The sequence below is a fragment of the Equus asinus genome, chromosome 8 (assembly GCF_041296235.1).
Source record: "Equus asinus isolate D_3611 breed Donkey chromosome 8, EquAss-T2T_v2, whole genome shotgun sequence".
NCBI classification, from domain to species: domain Eukaryota; kingdom Metazoa; phylum Chordata; class Mammalia; order Perissodactyla; family Equidae; genus Equus; species Equus asinus.
In genome coordinates, this window is record NC_091797.1 from 28,976,724 (window position 1) to 28,994,170 (window position 17,447).

Here is a 17,447-nt window from a genome sequence, read left to right on the forward strand (position 1 = left end):
CATCAGTGCTTCCATCTCTTTAGATCCAATGCACATGAGGGCTGGGACACACCCCTGCCAGGAACGGTGGACATGGATGCTGAAAACCCCACTCAGGCAAATGAGATAACCCCCTCCCTGGGGGCATGCCCCAGCCACCTCTGCTTCCATGGGGCTGGTTGCAAGAATAAATGGGAGCCTGCCAGGCAGCCCAGGAGAGGATGCCTGGGTTCGGGGAGAGGGTTCCATTCCTAGGTGGCAGGAGGGAGCTTGGGGCACATCCATCACAGTGGAGAGACAAAAAGAGGCACCTCCACTCCCTGCAATGTTCCTGCGCAGGAGGGGGCAAACCTCAAGTTCTTTCCAGCAAGTCCCTTCCCCTGCATCCCTTCCTTTCCCCTGCATCCCTTCCTTTCTGCCGGGGCTGGTCTGGCCCTATCATGCACTTTTCAGTGAGGTCCGACTGTGGCTTTGGAATTCCCTAGCATGGCCCAAGACACCTAGGTGGGCACCGCCAGAGCTGGGTACCAGAGCCAGGACTTCAGCACCAGGGCAGCAGAGGCATCAGAGATCCTCAATAACCTTGGCAAAGGTACCCCCGACCCCTATTCCAGTTGAGACTTTGCCCACTTGGAGTAGCTGACTGTGTGCAGCGTGTATGCAAGGGGTGGCTAGGTCTGGAGGGGCTCTGACTACGTGACACAAGGTAAGGTGGGAAAAACCAGATTCCTCCAGCCCAACCATCCTGAGGCCTGAGATCCAACCAGAGCCTGGCAGCACTGGTCACACTGGTCCTGCTTGGAGACCCTGGAGCCCATCTGCTCAGCCGAGGGCAGAAAGCCACTGGGAGCTCCCCAGGGCTTATCTTACACCCAGGCTTCCTCCCACCTGTGCTCCTGGCCGGGCAGTCCCAGCAGTCCAGCACCGAGGCTCAGTGGGGTCTACATCAGGGATCCAGGGCTAAGAACCTGAAGGGACTGGCCTTGCCATCAGGGCCCAAAGCTGAAAGGAGGGAGGCAGGGACCCAGGTGGAAACTTGGAACTTTTATTAAATACTCATTCACCCGTTTGCCACCACTGCCCAGAGCAGGAAAAAAAATTATCAAAATGGAATTAAAAAACAAAACAAATTAAACCCAATCCCCAGTATGTACAAGGCTGCTCCTTGCCTCTCTGCCACAGAGAGGTTTCGGGGCAGCTGGGGGGAGGGGTGCTGGGCACCTTTCCTCCAGCGACCAGCCCCTGAGCAATTCTGACTGCAGTGGCAGAAAGTCCCTGCTGCCAAGTGGCCAGGCATCTCAGCTGGCCTCTGGGGAGGTGGTTATTGCTGGGAGGGGCAGGGCTGGGCCTACTCTGCCCCTTCTGGGCTGAAGAGCTGCCTGCCTCTCGCCTGATGGACAGTGACCAGTCAGAGTGGAGGACCAGTCCTCACAGCAGCCCCAGTCGCCACCTGAGAGGGGGAGTGGACTGAGGGCGGGAAGGGTGTTCCCTGGAGGGAGGAGAGTGAGCGTCCAGCTGATTCTGAAGGGAGGACGCCCGAGTGCAGCCTGGTGATCAAGCTTGTCCTCCTTAGCTCCTGAGCATGACACACTCCCCTGATTCTAGATGTCCAACTCTCCTCTTGGGCAAGGCCTCTGTTGCCTTCTGTTAGGCTGTTTTCCTCCTGCCTTCTCGCCCTGGAGACCTACGTGGCCACCTTCCATGCGTCAGCCACAGCCTGGGCTCTTGGAGGCAAGCATGCCGGTGAGGCATAGCACCTCCTCCAACATGGTGTGGGAATCAGCTCTCTTGGGCTCAGCAGCCGCTCTCTGACTCTGTGGTCTCCAGGGTCACGGCCCCCCGCTGCATGGCAGCAGTGGCCACGCTGATGGCCTCCTCTAAGGTCTGCTGCTCCTCCAGCTGTGAAGGGGATGAAGAAGGAAGGAGAGAGTGAGACCCTCCCTCCTAGATTCTAGCGGTAGTAGTATGTGGCCTACTTTGTTGAATGCCCTCCATCTACCCAGTGCCACATGCTGAGCACTTAGTTGGGTCCCAATAAACAGGAAGTTCACTGATAAAGAATCCTATTAGGCTGGGCATGGCTAGGGAGTCACAGAATGGTCCAGAGTCAGAGGAATGGGCTTGCGCACAGAAGGGAATGACTCGTTGGAGAGGACCTTAGTAATCATCTACTAAGCCTCCTTATTTTCCTGATGAAGAAATGGAGACATGAAGACATGAAGGGCTTAGACCACCAGGTAGACTGCCATCGAAGTTATTCTGAAGGCCAGAAGGGGCTTCACCACTCTGCCTCAGTCAAGAAAGAGCCTGAGACAGATGTGTGGAAGTAGGCAGAACGGGATTTTTCCTCTGAAATGACCTCTTTTTGAGCCAAATGCCCTTCTCTTCCAGATCTCCATCTAATCCCCCTCCCCTCCTTGTTCCCTTTTCTGGTGGTGGGATCCCCCCAGGCCTCTACCCACCTGCACAGCAATGTGTGTTCCGTTGGCTGTGGCCAACAGCGCCACCTGTTGATGATGAAGGGATGCTACACTTGAGTCCTCGGCCACCACAGCCCCGGAGGTAATGATTGTGACCTGAAATACAGAAGAACAAGGTTTCCCAACCCACCTACATTGCTCTCCCTACCCCCAATCCAAACAGAAATTCCTCCAAGCAAGGTGGCTGGGAACAATCCAGAAGGGAATGGATAAAACCATTATAGGTCAGATAATTAGCTTGGGGCTCAGAGCTAAGTGAGGTTGTGTTTTTCTCTAACTTATGGAACTTAATTTAGGGATTTTGAATCATAAGGACAGAGCTGTAAAAGGCCCAGGAGACAATTTAATCCTCTCATTTGAAAATGGACTGATGGGGCCGGCCCGGTGGCCAAGTGGTTAAGTTCACGCGCTCCGCTGTGGCGGCCCAGGGTTTTGCCGGTGCGGACATGGCATCGCTCGTCAGGCCACGCTGAGGGGGCGTCTCACATGCCACAACTAGAAGGACCCACAACGAAGAATATACAACTATGTACTGGGGGGGGGGCTTTGGGGAGAAAAAGGAAAAATAAAATATTAAAAAAAAATACATAAATAAATGAAAATGGACTGAAGTCCATGGAAAAGTGACTTGCCTTTGGTAGCAAAGCAAATTAGGGGTAGATTGAGATTTAGAAATTGTCCCTTGACCCCCAGTGAAATGCTTTTCAAGACAAGAGTTGCTGATGGCCCAGAGGAGCTGTGGGGAAGACCCTTTTCTGTGGGGGACCTCAGAAGAAGGCTTGACTGGTTTAGCCTGCACTTTAACACCCACCCCACAGAAAGGAAAGACAAGAGAACAAGAAACCCCAAGCAAACCGCCTGGTCATACGGGCTGCGTCTGGGTGCCATCAGCGCTGACCATGGTGACTGTATGTGTGCCAGATGTGGCAAGGTCATCGTCATGACTGGGGATGGTGAGGGTGGTGCTGCCATGCTGTGTCACCATACTGATGGCACTCCCCAGGGCCTGCAAATCTTCTGGGGACAGGCTGACCTGTGGACAGGAAGAAGATGAGCTGGGAGTGCAGTGGAAGGTTGTCTGAAAGCCACTAGGCAGACATCTGCTCTCCCAGACAAGGTTAGCTTATCGGTAAACTAGATTAGCTTCATGTCACAGATGTGGAGGGGGTCAGAGACAAGCAAGTAAAACAATTCTTAGGTTGCAAAGAGAGGCTACACCAGAATTCTGCTGATCACTTCTATTTACCACCACTTTGCCTCAGGGCTCTGTTCCATGCAATTCAGGGTCTCCACCTAATTTCATCCTCAGGTCAACTCCAAAAGGCAAGGTGCAGTTGACAGTGAGGGTGCTGAAAGGGGTCAGGTTACACTGCTGGCTAGAAACCTCAGGCTTCCAGACCCTACACCATGCTCTGGCCCCTACACCAATGTGCCTCTCTTGAGAAGGACATCCAAGTGTCTCATTCAGATGATGGCCTCCAAGTAAAGAGGGAAACTACCAACTGTGCTCCAGAACTCCCAGAGACTGAGCTGGAAGCATGAGGAGGAGGAGGGGCTATGTTACAAGATTTGGCACCCTCAGCCTCAGCTCTCCAAGATCCATAAGGCTAAAAAGAGAAGCTAGGTAGAGGTAAGGCTGTCAGAACTTTGGAGCTCCCTAGAGAGAGTAGGAAATGGTACCAGAGCCAGAGTGGCCCACCCCACCACTAGCCCCAAGGCCTGTACCTGCTGGGCACCATCCTGAGTGATGAGAGCCACCTGGGGGGCCCCATCTTCCTCTGTCACCATGGCCACTTGGGCTGAGATGTCATCACCCTCTTCTTTCACCTCCGAAAGGTAAGCAATGCGGGGTCGTTTGGGTGGCGGGCTCTCCTCGGCTGCAGAGGCGGCTGGGAGAGGAGAGCCCAGGCTGACACCTGCCACTGGATGGCCATGGGGAGGTCTGGCTTGTCCCCACTCTCACCTCCTGCCCACGCCCCTCACCCTCGAGCTGCTGCTGCTCATAAAGGGCCTGCTCGCTCTCCTCCGTGGCCTCCAGCTCGCCGTGGGCACTGCGCTTGTGCATGGCCAGGGTGGAGGTCTGCCGGTAGGTCTTGCCGCAGGTGCTGCAGGTGTAGGGCTTGCAGTGTGTGTGCACCACATGGTGCTTATACAGGCTCGAGTACTCGGTGAAGCGCTTCCCGCAGCCTGGCACCGTGCAAACGTATGGCTTCTCCCCTGGGGACACTGGGCTGTGAGGGGGGTGGGAACTGGGGCTGGCAAGGGGGAAACTAAGGGGACAGGGTTGGGGGAGGAGGGTTGGTGAAGGGAGAGCCAGAGGGAGGGAGAGGGAGTGAGACCTGGGACTCTGAATGGACAGAAATGGGGAAGATGGCCAGCGGAACACAAGAGGGGACGTGAGTGTGGGACCACTGAGTCCAGAGACAAGGTGGAGAGAAAAATGAGGGGACGGGGTAAGTCTGGGGCTAGTGAAGGGGCTGGTGGGGGTGCTGGGGGCTTGTAAGGTTGAGGGTTGTGAATAGAAGAGGCAGGAGAGAGAGAGGGATGACTGATATGTCAGTGTGATGGTAGAGTGGGGGACACGTGGCTGAGAGATGACACAGAAGGCTGGACGAGGGACGTAACACTGGGGAGGGTGAGGATACACAGGAGTCATATGGACAGTGGGTGAGGTGAGGAGCTGAAGGTGACATTTCACTCTGCTTTTTCCCCACCGTGCCTGACCCGGGCCTTTTTCCGGGAGCTCAGCTGGAGGGACAGAATCAGGGTGGGTGCTGAGAGGTGGCAGGGAGCTGAGAGGGCTGGCAATACCCGTCAGATTGGACCTAATGGAACAGAGGAACCTCTCACTGCAAGTGAAAGAGTGGTTCGGGGATACGTGCAGAACCACAGAATCCCCTCGCCCCGCCCGCAGACCAGCCTGGAACGGCCAGCAGAGAAGGGCTCTGGGCTGGGAGTCGAGAACATGTCTCAGGTCAGAAGCCTATGGCAGAAGGGACTGGGGCCTCAGAGGGGGTGGTCCTCACATGCCAGCTGGCCCACCTGTGTGAATGCGCACGTGATTCTTGTAGTTGGTGGCGCTGGTGAAGCCACGGCCACAGTGGGGCTCGGGGCAGGTGTAGGGCCGCTCGCCCGTGTGGGTGCGCACATGTACCTTGCGGATATTAGATGTGGTGAAGGAGCGGCCGCAGCCCTCGAAGGGGCACCGGAATGGGCGTTCACCTGTGGAGATGGGGTGTGTGAGGGCTCCCTCAGGAAGGGGCCTCATGCTGGAGCAAGGAGCAGGGAGAACACCAGACTCCAGGTCTGAGTCTGAAGGGGGCATGGGAGGGTAGGGCCCAGCCTACCGGTGTGGGTCCGGACGTGCTTCTGCAGGTCTCCTGAGGTCTTGAAGGCCTTGCTGCACAGCTCCTCTGGGCACTTGTATGGCTTCTCACCAGTGTGGGTGCGCACGTGGCTCTTCAGTCCATAACCTGTCCGCACGCGGGAGGGAGGGCTGAGAGGAGCATTCAGTGGGCCTCCTGCTCCTCTGGCTCCTCTTCCTAATTCAGAGGCTCTCCACCTGAAGGCGTGAGACTCCAGACCTCCTTTGCACAAGAAGCCTGTGTCTGCCTCTATCCCACCCCTGCCTGGACAGAGAAGAGCTGGAAAAGCCTACTCTGCTCTCCTTCCCTCTCCACGGGCAGCTGGTGCCATTCAAAACATGAGTGTGAGAGGGAAGCTAGAGAACCTGTGGCTACATGCCCTAGATTCAGAGGGAAAATGAGGCCCAGGGACACGATGGCCTATCACACGCCCCACAGCTGGTCCATGTCAGAGGTCACACAGAGGCCGGGTCTCTCTACCAACCCCCCAGGCTCCTGCTGCTGGCCCAGACCATGCTGCCTCTCACTTCCATAACTGGGTTTCCTCCAGAGACAGCGCCCTGCAAGTCAGCACACTTGGGCAGCAGTTTCTCCGCGAAGGCAGCTTCATGTTGGGTTCCCCTGAGGGAGTTCCCAAAGCTAGTCTAGAATCCTCTGTCCTCAACTGGAAGTAGTCCTCTTTTGGTCTCCATCCAGGTAAGTTACCTGTGGCAAAGGCCTTTCCGCAGCTGGGGAAATCACACCTGTATGGACGGTCACCAGTATGAGCTCTTTCATGTACCTGTGAGGACAAGCAGTCATGTAATTCAGAGGGACAAGGGTATAAATGGGCTCTTGGGTTCTCTTTAGGGCCCAGAGTATCAGTATTGGCCACCTCCTTTATTTTGCCTCCTCTTCAGCTGAGAGGCCTACTTCCTCCAGAGAGCCTTCCCTGATTCTCTTCCCTCCCGCACTCTTCATGTGTCCCGGCCTCCTGTGCTGACATTTCTGTACATTCATCCCTTCCTTCTAGTAGGTAATGAGCAACTTGAGGGCAGGGACCAGTTCTAGTCAAAGCGGGAAGGTAGAAGCACAGCGTGGTGGGGAAGATGGCCAGGCTGAGAGCTGTCTGCGGCAACCTTACCTTTAAGTGATGAGCAGTGGTGTAGAGACGCCCGCAGCCCTTGTAGCCACAGCGGAATGCTCTGTCCCCAACTTGCTGCCCTTTGCCATTATGGGGAGCCTGGCTGTCGTGCAGAACCTGAGGAAAAAATCTTGGGGTTCCTATACGTATTCTCCTCAATAAAGGGAGGGAAGAGGTGGGACACAGGGCCCAGCTGGCAGCTTAAGATGCAACGAACAGGGTAAAACCTGCTAGGGCAGAAGGGCAACCTGGGGTAACAGAGCCAGAGAGACAGGGAATAGACACTGGGGCATGCTGCAGAAGAAACGGGGCTGGCATGTGGAGTCACTACCCATCTCTAAGGATAGAATCTTCTTATGATGGCTATGGAAGAAAGGGTTTCTCGTGGGCAGCTAGGTAAGGTGGGGAGGTGGGTGGTCTGAATGGTCACACTTGAGCTCGGCTGAAAGACAGCAACCTCCCTTTTGACCACACACACCAAGGAGGCTGAAACTCTGGACCCCTCTATCCTCTGATGGGAGGAGAACCCGTCCTCCCTGTGGGAAACCTGTGCTCAAAGAGGGCATTAACAAGGGGCTTGCTGTGGGATGAGCTCACTAGGTTCACCAGTGTGAGGTGGCCGCAACCAGCAAACTGCAGAAGCCTGCAGGTCCCCACCAGAAGTCTCAGCTCTAACCACAGCACCAGCTGACAAGTCCTTCCCTTTCATCTCTCCAGTGAACACTGCTAGAGCCACATGTTTCATACCAGCCTTTGGCTTCAGGGAGCCCTTACTGCTCTCCTGCTTTCCTGGGCAGGGTCCTGCTGGGACTGTCCCTTAGTCTTTGTTTCTAGGACACTTTGGCCTTCCCAAGAGCTCCTGAAACAGATGTCTGGAAGTCACGGCAAGTAGGGGACAAAGGGTGAAGCCAAATTCATAGCAAGTTCTGTCTAGTCAGCTCCAGGTTGGGAGGTCAAGCAGCTGACAAAGTTTCCTAAATACTTAAGCAGCTGGTGGATGGCAGGGGGGCGGTCAAAGGTGGCCAGGCCTGCTCCATGGGCTAACCCACTCAGGCATTCGGATTTCATTCCCATGCCTCACTAGCTCTTGAGGTAATTGAGGGAATCAAGGAACTTCAGGGCTGGAAGTGACCTGTGAAATCACTGTGCTCCATCTCATTGTACTAGAGAGGAACGAGCTGAGGCCTGGGAGGGGCGTGATTTACCCGAGGTCTGACTAGTAGAGGCAGAGCCACCACAGATCTCACGGGTCATGATTTAAAGCCCACTTGCCTTTTTTAACAGCAGCAAGTCTCAAATTTGGCTTCTAAAATACACCTCAGGGCACAGAGAGCGGGCATAGGCCCAAGTTGCCCGCTGCCAAGTTTTGTGCTTCACTTTGATGATACAGCCACACTAGTTTTATTATAAAACATCTCCCCCCAATCTTTGGGTAAAACTAGTGCTCCAGGAAGCCCTGCCACATCCACCCTGAGGCTCTGCAGTTCACCCTGGGGACGGAGCACCCTGGACTGGAAAGCTCATAGATCTCTGGCCCCGTTTCCCCTGTGGGCAGGACCATGGCTCCAGCACAGAGAGCTCGGATTGACTGATGTTTGGAGAGTCGAGATCTTCTTCCTTTGCAGCCAAGTTACTGTGCAAGCCTTTTGTTCCAAGAATCCCAGCTGCTCTGTTGCATCTGCCCTAGTCACTGCCTACTGAGGTTATTTTCTCAAATGACTAACGGAGTCTCAGAGAAGAAATAAATACAAGAACATCTGACCTCAGTGGACTGGAAAACTAATAAAAGTCACTGGCAAGGACTTTCTCAGACAGCACATAAGATTATTACTATGGTCAAAGTGAAGCTAGGCCTAAATCCCCACCATGAGGATGTCACTGTTTCATACAGCTGCCTTCCCTCTGCAGAGACAGCATAAATAAGGGTGAGCGTAAACAGCTGTTGGCAGCCCCGGGTCAGGCTGTGATGCACGCCGTGGACAATCATATGTGAGAGACCAGTTGGGGGAGCTTGGGTGGAGGGGCAAAGGCCATGCCCAAGAAAAGGACTGACCTTGTCCTCTAGAGAGGTGGCTGTTTTGGCAGAATCAAGAGAGTTGATGGGCAGCGTCAGGCTCTGCAAGCTCACCTTGCTGGCATACTGCTCCAGGGCCACCACTGTGTCTGTGCTGAAGCCCTCGTCATCCTCTGCGGCTAGGTCCTCCAAGCCCACCTCTGTCTGCACGGCCAGGATGGTGCTGTCTGACGGCACAGCCACAGGGTGGTGAATGTAGGCAGTGGAGCCGTCTTCCAGCTGGACGGCTTCCAGGGCGTTGGGGTCATAGCCCTCTATAGGGAATGTGCGGTTAGCCCAGACGCCGCACAAGGGCAAGAGATATGGCTGGGACTCTAGCTTTAAGGTAACGACAGGGTCATAATCCAAGGCAGGTTTCAGCATTGGGTTTCTCCTGGCCCCCCACCCCAGTGATTCACTCTGTCTAGCTTTCCTTCTGGGGCTGCCTCTCCTAAAGACAAGGTCTCCTATGAAGCAGTGATGGGGAACTTAAAAGCTCCTTGAGGACCTGAGGGGACTGTCATCATCTTGGCCAGGATGACCACAAGAACCTCCTAACTGGTGGCCCCTCATGCCCTCTAGTTCTCTCCAGGCAGCACAGCACCCAGAGGAATCTTTGCAGGACACAATGTGATCGTGTTACCTGATGGCCTAAACAGTTCAACAGCTTCTCATAGGTCTCAGGATAGAGACCAAAATCCTTAGCCTGACACTTGAGTTCTAGCGCGCTGGCCCCTGCCTCTCTCTGGCTTCATCTTCCCCATTCTGCCCTCACCCCAAGAACTCTAGCTCCTGGCAGTTCCTTGAATGTGCCATTCTTCCTCCCTCACCTCTGGGCCCACACATGCTGTTCCTTCTGTCTGGAGTACTGAGCCCTCCCTGCCATCCCTCTTCCCCTAGCTAAGTCCACTTCACTTTTCAACTCTCAGCTCAAGCGTCACTTCCTCAGAGCAGCCCTCCCTGAGCCTGATCTCCATTTGCGAAGATCAGTTCATCAGTGATGGTTCATTTCACTTCTGTTTCTCTCACTAGACTCCAGCAGAGCAGAGACTATGTCTTGTCTCTCTTGTACACTCCACACCTAGCATAATGCCTGGCACACAGTAGTCACTCAAGAAACTACTCATAGAAGGAATGAATTGTTATTCCTCAGTACCTTAGAAGTTTCATTCTTGAATGTTAGTAAGTTTTTACTCCTGGTCTGGGATGATGTCCTCGGGTCCCATTTAAAGCCCTAGGACTTTGTGGCTGTGCTGGAGCTAAAGCTGCCATCAAGGCTCATGCCACTGACCCCCAAGACTCAGCCTCCTGGGGGCAGAAACAGCTGCTCCTGTGGTCTGCACCAGGGAAGGTAGGTGACACTGCTAATCCACGTGAGCCTGGGACCACAGCTCCCATGTCTATGCCCCAACTCCCGGGGTAGGCAACTCCATGCCCCAACCTCTCCCAGTTCTGCCTCCCTTCCTTCTTGCCAGTTGTGATGACTGTGACCCCACCTTTGGGTGTGTGGTGTATGTAGGCCATGCTGCCATCTTCCAGCTGCACAGGCTGTCCATCCTCAAAGGAAAGAGGTTCTGTAATGAGAGCAATGCCTGTCTTTCTCTGGAGCTTGGTGCTGGGGAGGGGTCCCTTGCAGGGGGCTGCCTGGCCTCCCTCCATGAGGCAGGGGTGTCTTGGTGTGCCCTCACCTTTCTGCACCGTCACTTGGTGAATGTATGCCGTAGTCCCATCCTCGAGCTGGATCACCTGCCCTTCAAGCAGCTTCTCCCCTGTAGAAGTAGAAATGGAGAGAAGTGGGCCAGCCTAGAAGAGGGTGGAGGGACACCTGCCTGTTTTTAGCAGAGGCCTGTTTGAGGCACACTCTGCACCTCTAAGCACAGGTGACACTCTCCATGTTACCTTGCTCCTTACATCCCTGGGCCTAGGCCTCAGAATTACTGGGGTTGAAGACATCCTGCCATGAGGAACTGTACAGCTCCCAACAGATTCCCTTCCTGTCACTCATAGGAGGAGCGAGTTCATTTATTAGTCTACCCATGCCCAGCAAAGTGGGGACTTTCAGACTAACAGTAAGTTGCTGAGATGAGCTAAATGGAGAACAAAGAATGCCCTGAAACCTGGAAAAGCCCCAACGGGTCAAAATTCAGATATGACTCAAACTGACTAAATCAAAATACATTCCCTTGTCTCCCACTGTGGCAGTAATGGCAATACCTAGATCCTCTGACAAGGTAGTACAGTTTAGTGGTTGAAAGCAATGGGCTCTGGAACCAGTCCAGGCCTCCTGGGTTTGAATTTCAGCTCTACCTCTTACTAGCTGTGCGATCTTGGACAGCTTATGTACTTCTCTGTGCCTCAGTTTCCTCTTCTTAAAATGAGGATTAAAAATTGTGTCTTCTTCATTGGGTTGCTGGGAGGGTTAAACGAGTTAATGAATACAAAACAGTGCCAGGTACCTGGTCAGCCCTCAATAACATGGTTAGCTTCTATTATAATAAGCCCAATCTGCACTTTAGGAGAAACAGAAAGTAAAGCAATAGGAAGCTAAATGAATGTGACTACTATGCTATTATGTGTCCATCTAAGTCTTGTTCTACTGTCACTGTTGGGAAATGTTTCCTTCATTGATCTCTGACATTTCACTCCAATTTTCTAGTAAAAAGACTGATTCACCTAAGGCAACACAATAAGCAGCATAAAAATTAACAAGACTCCAGAGCTCCTAAGATATTACCCTTCCATATTTATCTCAGATCCTTACTGGAAAGCACTTCTAAAAGCAAAAGGCTCTTAACTTTAGAATGAGATCGGCCTCTCCCTGAGTCCAGTGAGTTTGAGAGGGGAAAGGACACCAGAAACGGAAGGAGGAAAGACAGATGGAAGAGCTAATGACGAGGGGTTTGTTCCTTTCTTTACAAGTTTCAGGTTTAGGAATTTGAGCTCTCATGATGTGGGAAAAGGACAAGGCAGCTACTTCTGGCTCACCTCTCTGCTGATGTCTACCCCTCAGAAGACTTCTCAAACTGAGTCCTCTTGGGTCAGTAACAAACAGTTCCACATCCCAGCCGAAGGCAGGTAAGGTAGAGACAAAGGTATGAAGTAGGAGAGAAAGGCAGTTGAGATGAAGAGGGACGCAATCTTCTCCCTCCCACCCAGCAAGCGGCAGACTGCCCTGCATTTTAACACTTTATCTGTTCCGGCAAGGGCATGAGTGCTTGAGGTTCTGAGAGCATCAGCAGACCTTCTGCTCGCAGAGTGTACATTGCTTCAAGGTAGGAAACAAAATGTTGAAAAGAGTTATTTGAGAAAAAATTTCAACCTAGAATTTCCTCTAACAACTAGAGACTACAGTGGGAGAGGCAGGTGGGGAGAAGAGCTGACTGACGTGGCCTCATATCCCATTCTAGAGAGGTGACCATATGTTCCTGTTTGCCTGGAACAGTCCCAGTGCACCCTTCCACTCCAAAAAGTGTCAGGTTTGAACAACACATTTTATGCTTACCCTAATTATAAATAAGTCTCATAAAATTTTAGGGCTTCCAGCTGGCTAAGCTGGGCCCAGACAGGGCTGCCTGCTGACAGAGACAAAAATGCCTTATCAAGAGCTTCAGAGGAGCTCACCAAAGTGAGAGATGCCCTTCAGGCCAGTGCAGTTCTGGTTCCCAAAGGCCAGCTCTACCCTCAGCAGTGTGAAGTCTGTTGTGAGTGAGTGTGTGTGCGCAAGCACACACTGCAGCACTGTGGAGGAGGCAGAGAAAAGAGCCAGGAAGAGTGATGAGACAAAGATAAACAGGGAGGTGGGGGGAAGCAAAGAGAACCACACATAAGAAGAAAAGACATAAAAAAAGAGTGTGGCTTTCTCAGGCCAAGTGTGGCCACTTGCTTTTTACTCATTCATTCAACCATTAATTCACAGCAGAAGACTGAGGCATGGGAAATAACTGGGTCCATGGGGTAAACACAGCTCTATCTACAGTTCCTAAGTCCCTCCATCCTCCTGAGACTGCAGCAGAGGGGCAAGACCTGTGATGGGAGGTCTGCAAACAGAAGGTTTCAGTCTTTAAAAGTATTCTAGGGAAGTTCCACTCTCAAGAAAACGAAGCCAGCCAAACCCACACGTCATAGACGGCTCTTGACAAGAAACCTTTCCAGAAGGCACTCCCCACACGCTGTCATATGGAAAGAACTTACTGATGTGATTAAGGAGCCTCTTTGTCATCATCAGGAAGATAACAATTTAAGACGAAATCAACAAACAATTTATCGGTAAACTTGAGAACTGAAATACATTTTGATAATGTGTTGAAAGGAGGGCAATGTTGCAATGACAAAGCAGTCATGAGGAAGGTGGCACTCACAGAGCCCAGAAAAGGCAAAATAAAGAGGAGGAATGAGGCAGCGTCGGCCTCGCGCTATCCAAGGAAGACACACACGCCATCTGGCATGCCTGAGAATGCTGGCAAGAAAAAAGGAGCCTGTCATGATGGTGAATCTCCCTGATCTGAAGGCCCTGTCCTTCAATGACACTCTGTTCTGACTCCATACCCAACTTAAGGTCCTTGAAAATCCGAATTTCAGGTATATCTAAATTTCAGATAACCAATGAATTTTTTTTTCCTTTTATCTCCCCAAAACACACCCCCCACCTGTACATAGTTGTATATCTTAGTTGTGGGTCCTTCTAGTTGTAAGATTTTATTTTTTTCCGTTTTCTCCCCAAAGCCCCCCAGTACATAGTTGTATATTCTTCGTTGTGGGTCCTTCTAGTTGTGACATGTGGGATGCTGCCTCAGCGTGGTCTGATGAGCAATGCCATGTCTGTGCCCAGGATTCGAACCAATGAAACACTGGGCCGCATGCAGCGGAGCGCAAGAACTTAACCACTTGGCCACGGGCCAGCCCCCAATGAATTTTTTTTCAGTACTGTTATTATTTTACTATTTTTTTTAAAAAAGATTTTATTTTCCCTTTTTCTCTCCAAAGCCCCCCGGTACAGAGTTGTGTATTTTTAGTTGTGGGTCCCTCTAGTTGTAGTATGTGGGATGCTGCCTCAGCATGGACTGATGAGCAGTGCCATGTCCGCGCCCAGGATCCAAACCGGTGAAACCCTGGGCCGCCGAAGCAGAGCGTGTGAACTTAACTACTCAGCCACGGGGCCGGCCCCTATTTTTAGTATTTAATCTCATGTTTATACATGTCTATCCCATGCAGTATTTGGGACATACTTACACTAAAAAATTATTTGTTGTCTGCAACTCAAATTTAACCATGTGCCCTGTATTTTTATTTCTGGCAACCCTAGTGGGGCCTATGGCATGAGATCTATGTTTGCTTCGGTGTCCCCCTCTGAACCTAGAAGAGTATCTTGTACACGGCAGATGCTCAATAGATAGTTTGAGTGCTTAAACTTGCGTGAATTAAAATGAACTGCTTCTAGAAAGCACTGAGAAACTGGAAAGGGACTATCCGAGAAGCAGGAGGCCACAGCCAGTACTGTGTTCACCCATTCCAGAAATATTTATCAACTACTCATCACATGTAAGGAATTCCGCCTTTCAGAGGGCTTGGCTCCTACAGCTGGGCTAGTCTGATTTTCTAGCCTGCTGAGATGGCATTTTATTTTAAAGAGTTCCCTTTTTCATCAGTCACCTCCAGAGATTCTCATGCAAAGCAAGTTGTGGCAAGCAGTGGGGAGGGCAGGGTGGTGGTGAGACTCTTGGAAGGGGACATTCCTCTCCAGAGGCTGGGGGACAGTGTGAGATTCTGAGGTCCCTGGAAATACTCACCTTTGACAGCTTGCTGGACGTAGGCCGTCGTCCCATCACTGAGGGTCACCGTCTGCAGCCCCAAGCTCTCCATGGCAAACTGCTGCTCGTGCGCTCAGACATGAAGTTGGCTTCTGGCCAGCACCGGGAGCCACAGCTGAGGTCGAAGACTTCCTTCTGGGTCACAAATCTGAGAATATGGACAGTGTCACATCATGAATTGCGCAGCTTCCTCCTGCTGCAAGGACATACAGGGAAAGAGTGAATGAGGCCAGCCAAGAAGAAAAAGAGAATTTCTTCAAAGCAGAGAACTATGTTGGTTTTTATGAAGAGAGTTCAAAACATACACATTTAAGAATTCTAAAGTTTGAGCATACAAGAGAAGCAAGCATGCTAGCCAAATTGGTTGTACAGATTTCATCGATCAAAGCCCACTTTTAAACTCACTCTCCTTAGAAGGGAGCCCTGTTGAAGGTAGGCAGCCAACCCCACTGTAATGGTTCTCTGCCCACTGCCAACCCCACTGCAATGGTCCTCTGCCCATTGCTACACCTCTCCTGCATTCAGATCCATCCATCTACTGGCTCTGTTGACCATCCTCAGTGAACTTCCCACAGGCATCACAAATTAAATGAGTCCCCAACTCAACTCACAACGTCCCCACAACAACGGTTCCACTTCCAGTATGACTTGTCCCAGGAATGGCATCTCCAGCCACGCAGAATCAGGGAGGTCATCCTTGATGTCTCCTTTTCCCTCAAAGTCTAGTAAGTAACTATCTTACACCATACACAAAAATTCACTCAAAATGGATTAAAGACTTGAATGTAAGGCCTGAAACCATAAAACTCCTGGAAGGAAACACAGGCAGTAAGCTTCTTCACATTGGTCTTGGCGATGATTTTTAGATTTGACACCAAAAGGAAAATTAACAAACGGGACTACATCAAACTAAAAAGCTTCTGCACAGTAAAGAAAATCATCAACAGAATGAAAGGCAACCTACTAAATGGGAGAAAATATTTGCAAGTCATATATCTAATAAGGGGTAATATCCAAAATATACAAAGAACTCATATAACTCAATACCAAAAAAAAAAAAAAGCTCAATTAAAAAAATGGCAGAGGATCTGAATAGACATTTTCCCAAAGACATACAGATGGGCAACAGGTACATGGAAAGGTGCTCAACATCCCTAATCATCAGGGAAATGCAAATCAAAACCTCAATGAGATATCGGCTCACCCTGTTAGAATGGTTGTTATCAAAAAGAAACAACAAGTGTTGGTGAGGATGTGGAGAAAAGGGAACCTTTATATATTGTTGGAAATGTAAACAGTGCAGCTGCTGTGGAAAACAATATGAAGGTTCCTAAAAAATTAAAAATAGAACTACCATATGATCCAGCAATTCCACTTCTGAGTATTTATCCAAAGAAAATTAAAACACTAACTCAAAAAGATATACACACCCCCATGTTCACTACAGCATTATTTACAACAGCTAAGACATGGAAACAATCTAAGTGTCCACCAACGGATGAATGGATAAAGATGTGATATATTAAATATACAATGGAATATTATTCAGCCATAAAAAAGAAGGAAATCCTGTCACTTGTGACAACATGGATGGACCTTGAGGACGTTATGCTAAGCGAAATTAGAGAAAGACAAACACTGCATGATTTCACTCGTATGTGGAATTACAAACAACAATAAAAAAGCTCATAGATACAGAGAACAGATTGGTGGTTGCCAGAGGCGGGGGTAGGGGTGGGCAAAATGGGTAAAGGGAGTCAAAAGGTACAAACTTCCACTTATAAAATAAGTAAGTCCTGGGGCTATAACACACAGCCTGGTGATTACAGTTAATAATACTGCACTGCGTATTTGAAAGCTGCTAAAAGAGTCGATTTTAAAAGTTCTCGTCAGGGGCCGGCCCCGTGGCTACATGGTGAAGTTTGCGCGCTCCACTTTGGCAGCACAGGGTTTTGCCGTTTCGAATCCTGGGTGCAGACATGGCACCGCTCATCAGGCCATGCTGAAGCGGCGTCCCACACGCCACAACCAGAGGCACTCACAATTAGAATACACAACTATGTACTGGAGGGCTTCGGGGAGAAAAAGAAGAAAAAAAAAAAGTTCTCATCAAAGAAAAAAAATTCTGTAACTACGTTTGACAGCGATGTTAACTAGATTTATTCTGGTGATCCTTTCGCAATTTATTCAAATACTGAATCATTATGTTGTGCACTGAAACTAATTTAATGTTGTATGCCAATTATACCTCAATTAAAAAAATTTAAAAATTAAAGAAGTCGAGGTACCTATTTCAGGTGAGTATCACCTCTCCTGAGCCTCCTAAAGTGTGTCCTCAAACTCCTGCCTGTTTCCTATTCATTTTGTAATATTGAGTCAGGGTGACAAAAAAAATGTACAAACCTAAACCTACCACTTCCTTGATTAAAACTCTTCAATGGCTTCCACTTTTCTTTCTGGTGAGGAAGATTGTTGCTAACATCTGTGCCAATCTTCCTCTGTGTTGTATGTGGGATGCCACCACAGCATGGCTTGATGAGTGGTTTGTGGGTCTGTACCCAGGATCTGAACCTGCACACCCTGGACCACTGAAGTGAGTGTGTGAACTTTACCACTACACAACCTGGCCAGCCCTTCAAT

The 17,447-nt window shown here is 50.7% G+C and overlaps 1 protein-coding gene across 26 annotated transcripts in view; it reads right to left on the reverse strand.

Annotated features, from left to right (window-relative positions):
• Positions 1-1,010: 1,010 nt before the first annotated feature.
• The window catches only part of ZNF76 (zinc finger protein 76), a 31,659-nt gene continuing 15,222 nt past the window's right edge, over positions 1,011-17,447 (reverse strand). For 7 of the 26 annotated variants that reach the window (XM_070515041.1, XM_070515043.1, XM_070515042.1 and 4 more), the window contains 13 exons: positions 14,787-14,955; positions 10,689-10,769; positions 10,497-10,574; positions 9,076-9,275; positions 6,948-7,064; positions 6,530-6,605; positions 5,807-5,932; positions 5,502-5,681; positions 4,443-4,676; positions 4,185-4,348; positions 3,328-3,492; positions 2,442-2,555; positions 1,011-1,878 (listed from right to left, as the gene is read on the reverse strand). In XM_070515041.1, the coding sequence (XP_070371142.1) occupies positions 1,774-1,878; positions 2,442-2,555; positions 3,328-3,492; positions 4,185-4,348; positions 4,443-4,676; positions 5,502-5,681; positions 5,807-5,932; positions 6,530-6,605; positions 6,948-7,064; positions 9,076-9,275; positions 10,497-10,574; positions 10,689-10,769; positions 14,787-14,859 (1,713 nt within the window). In that variant the 5' untranslated portion in view covers positions 14,860-14,955 and the 3' untranslated portion in view covers positions 1,011-1,773. Of the gene's footprint in view, positions 1,879-2,441; positions 2,556-3,314; positions 3,493-4,184; positions 4,349-4,442; positions 4,677-5,501; positions 5,682-5,806; positions 5,933-6,529; positions 6,606-6,947; positions 7,065-9,000; positions 9,276-10,496; positions 10,575-10,688; positions 10,770-14,786; positions 15,004-15,418; positions 15,443-17,447 lie in introns of those variants that run through there. The other 19 variants (XM_044776506.2, XM_070515039.1, XM_014846257.3 and 16 more) reach the window with 9 other exon arrangements.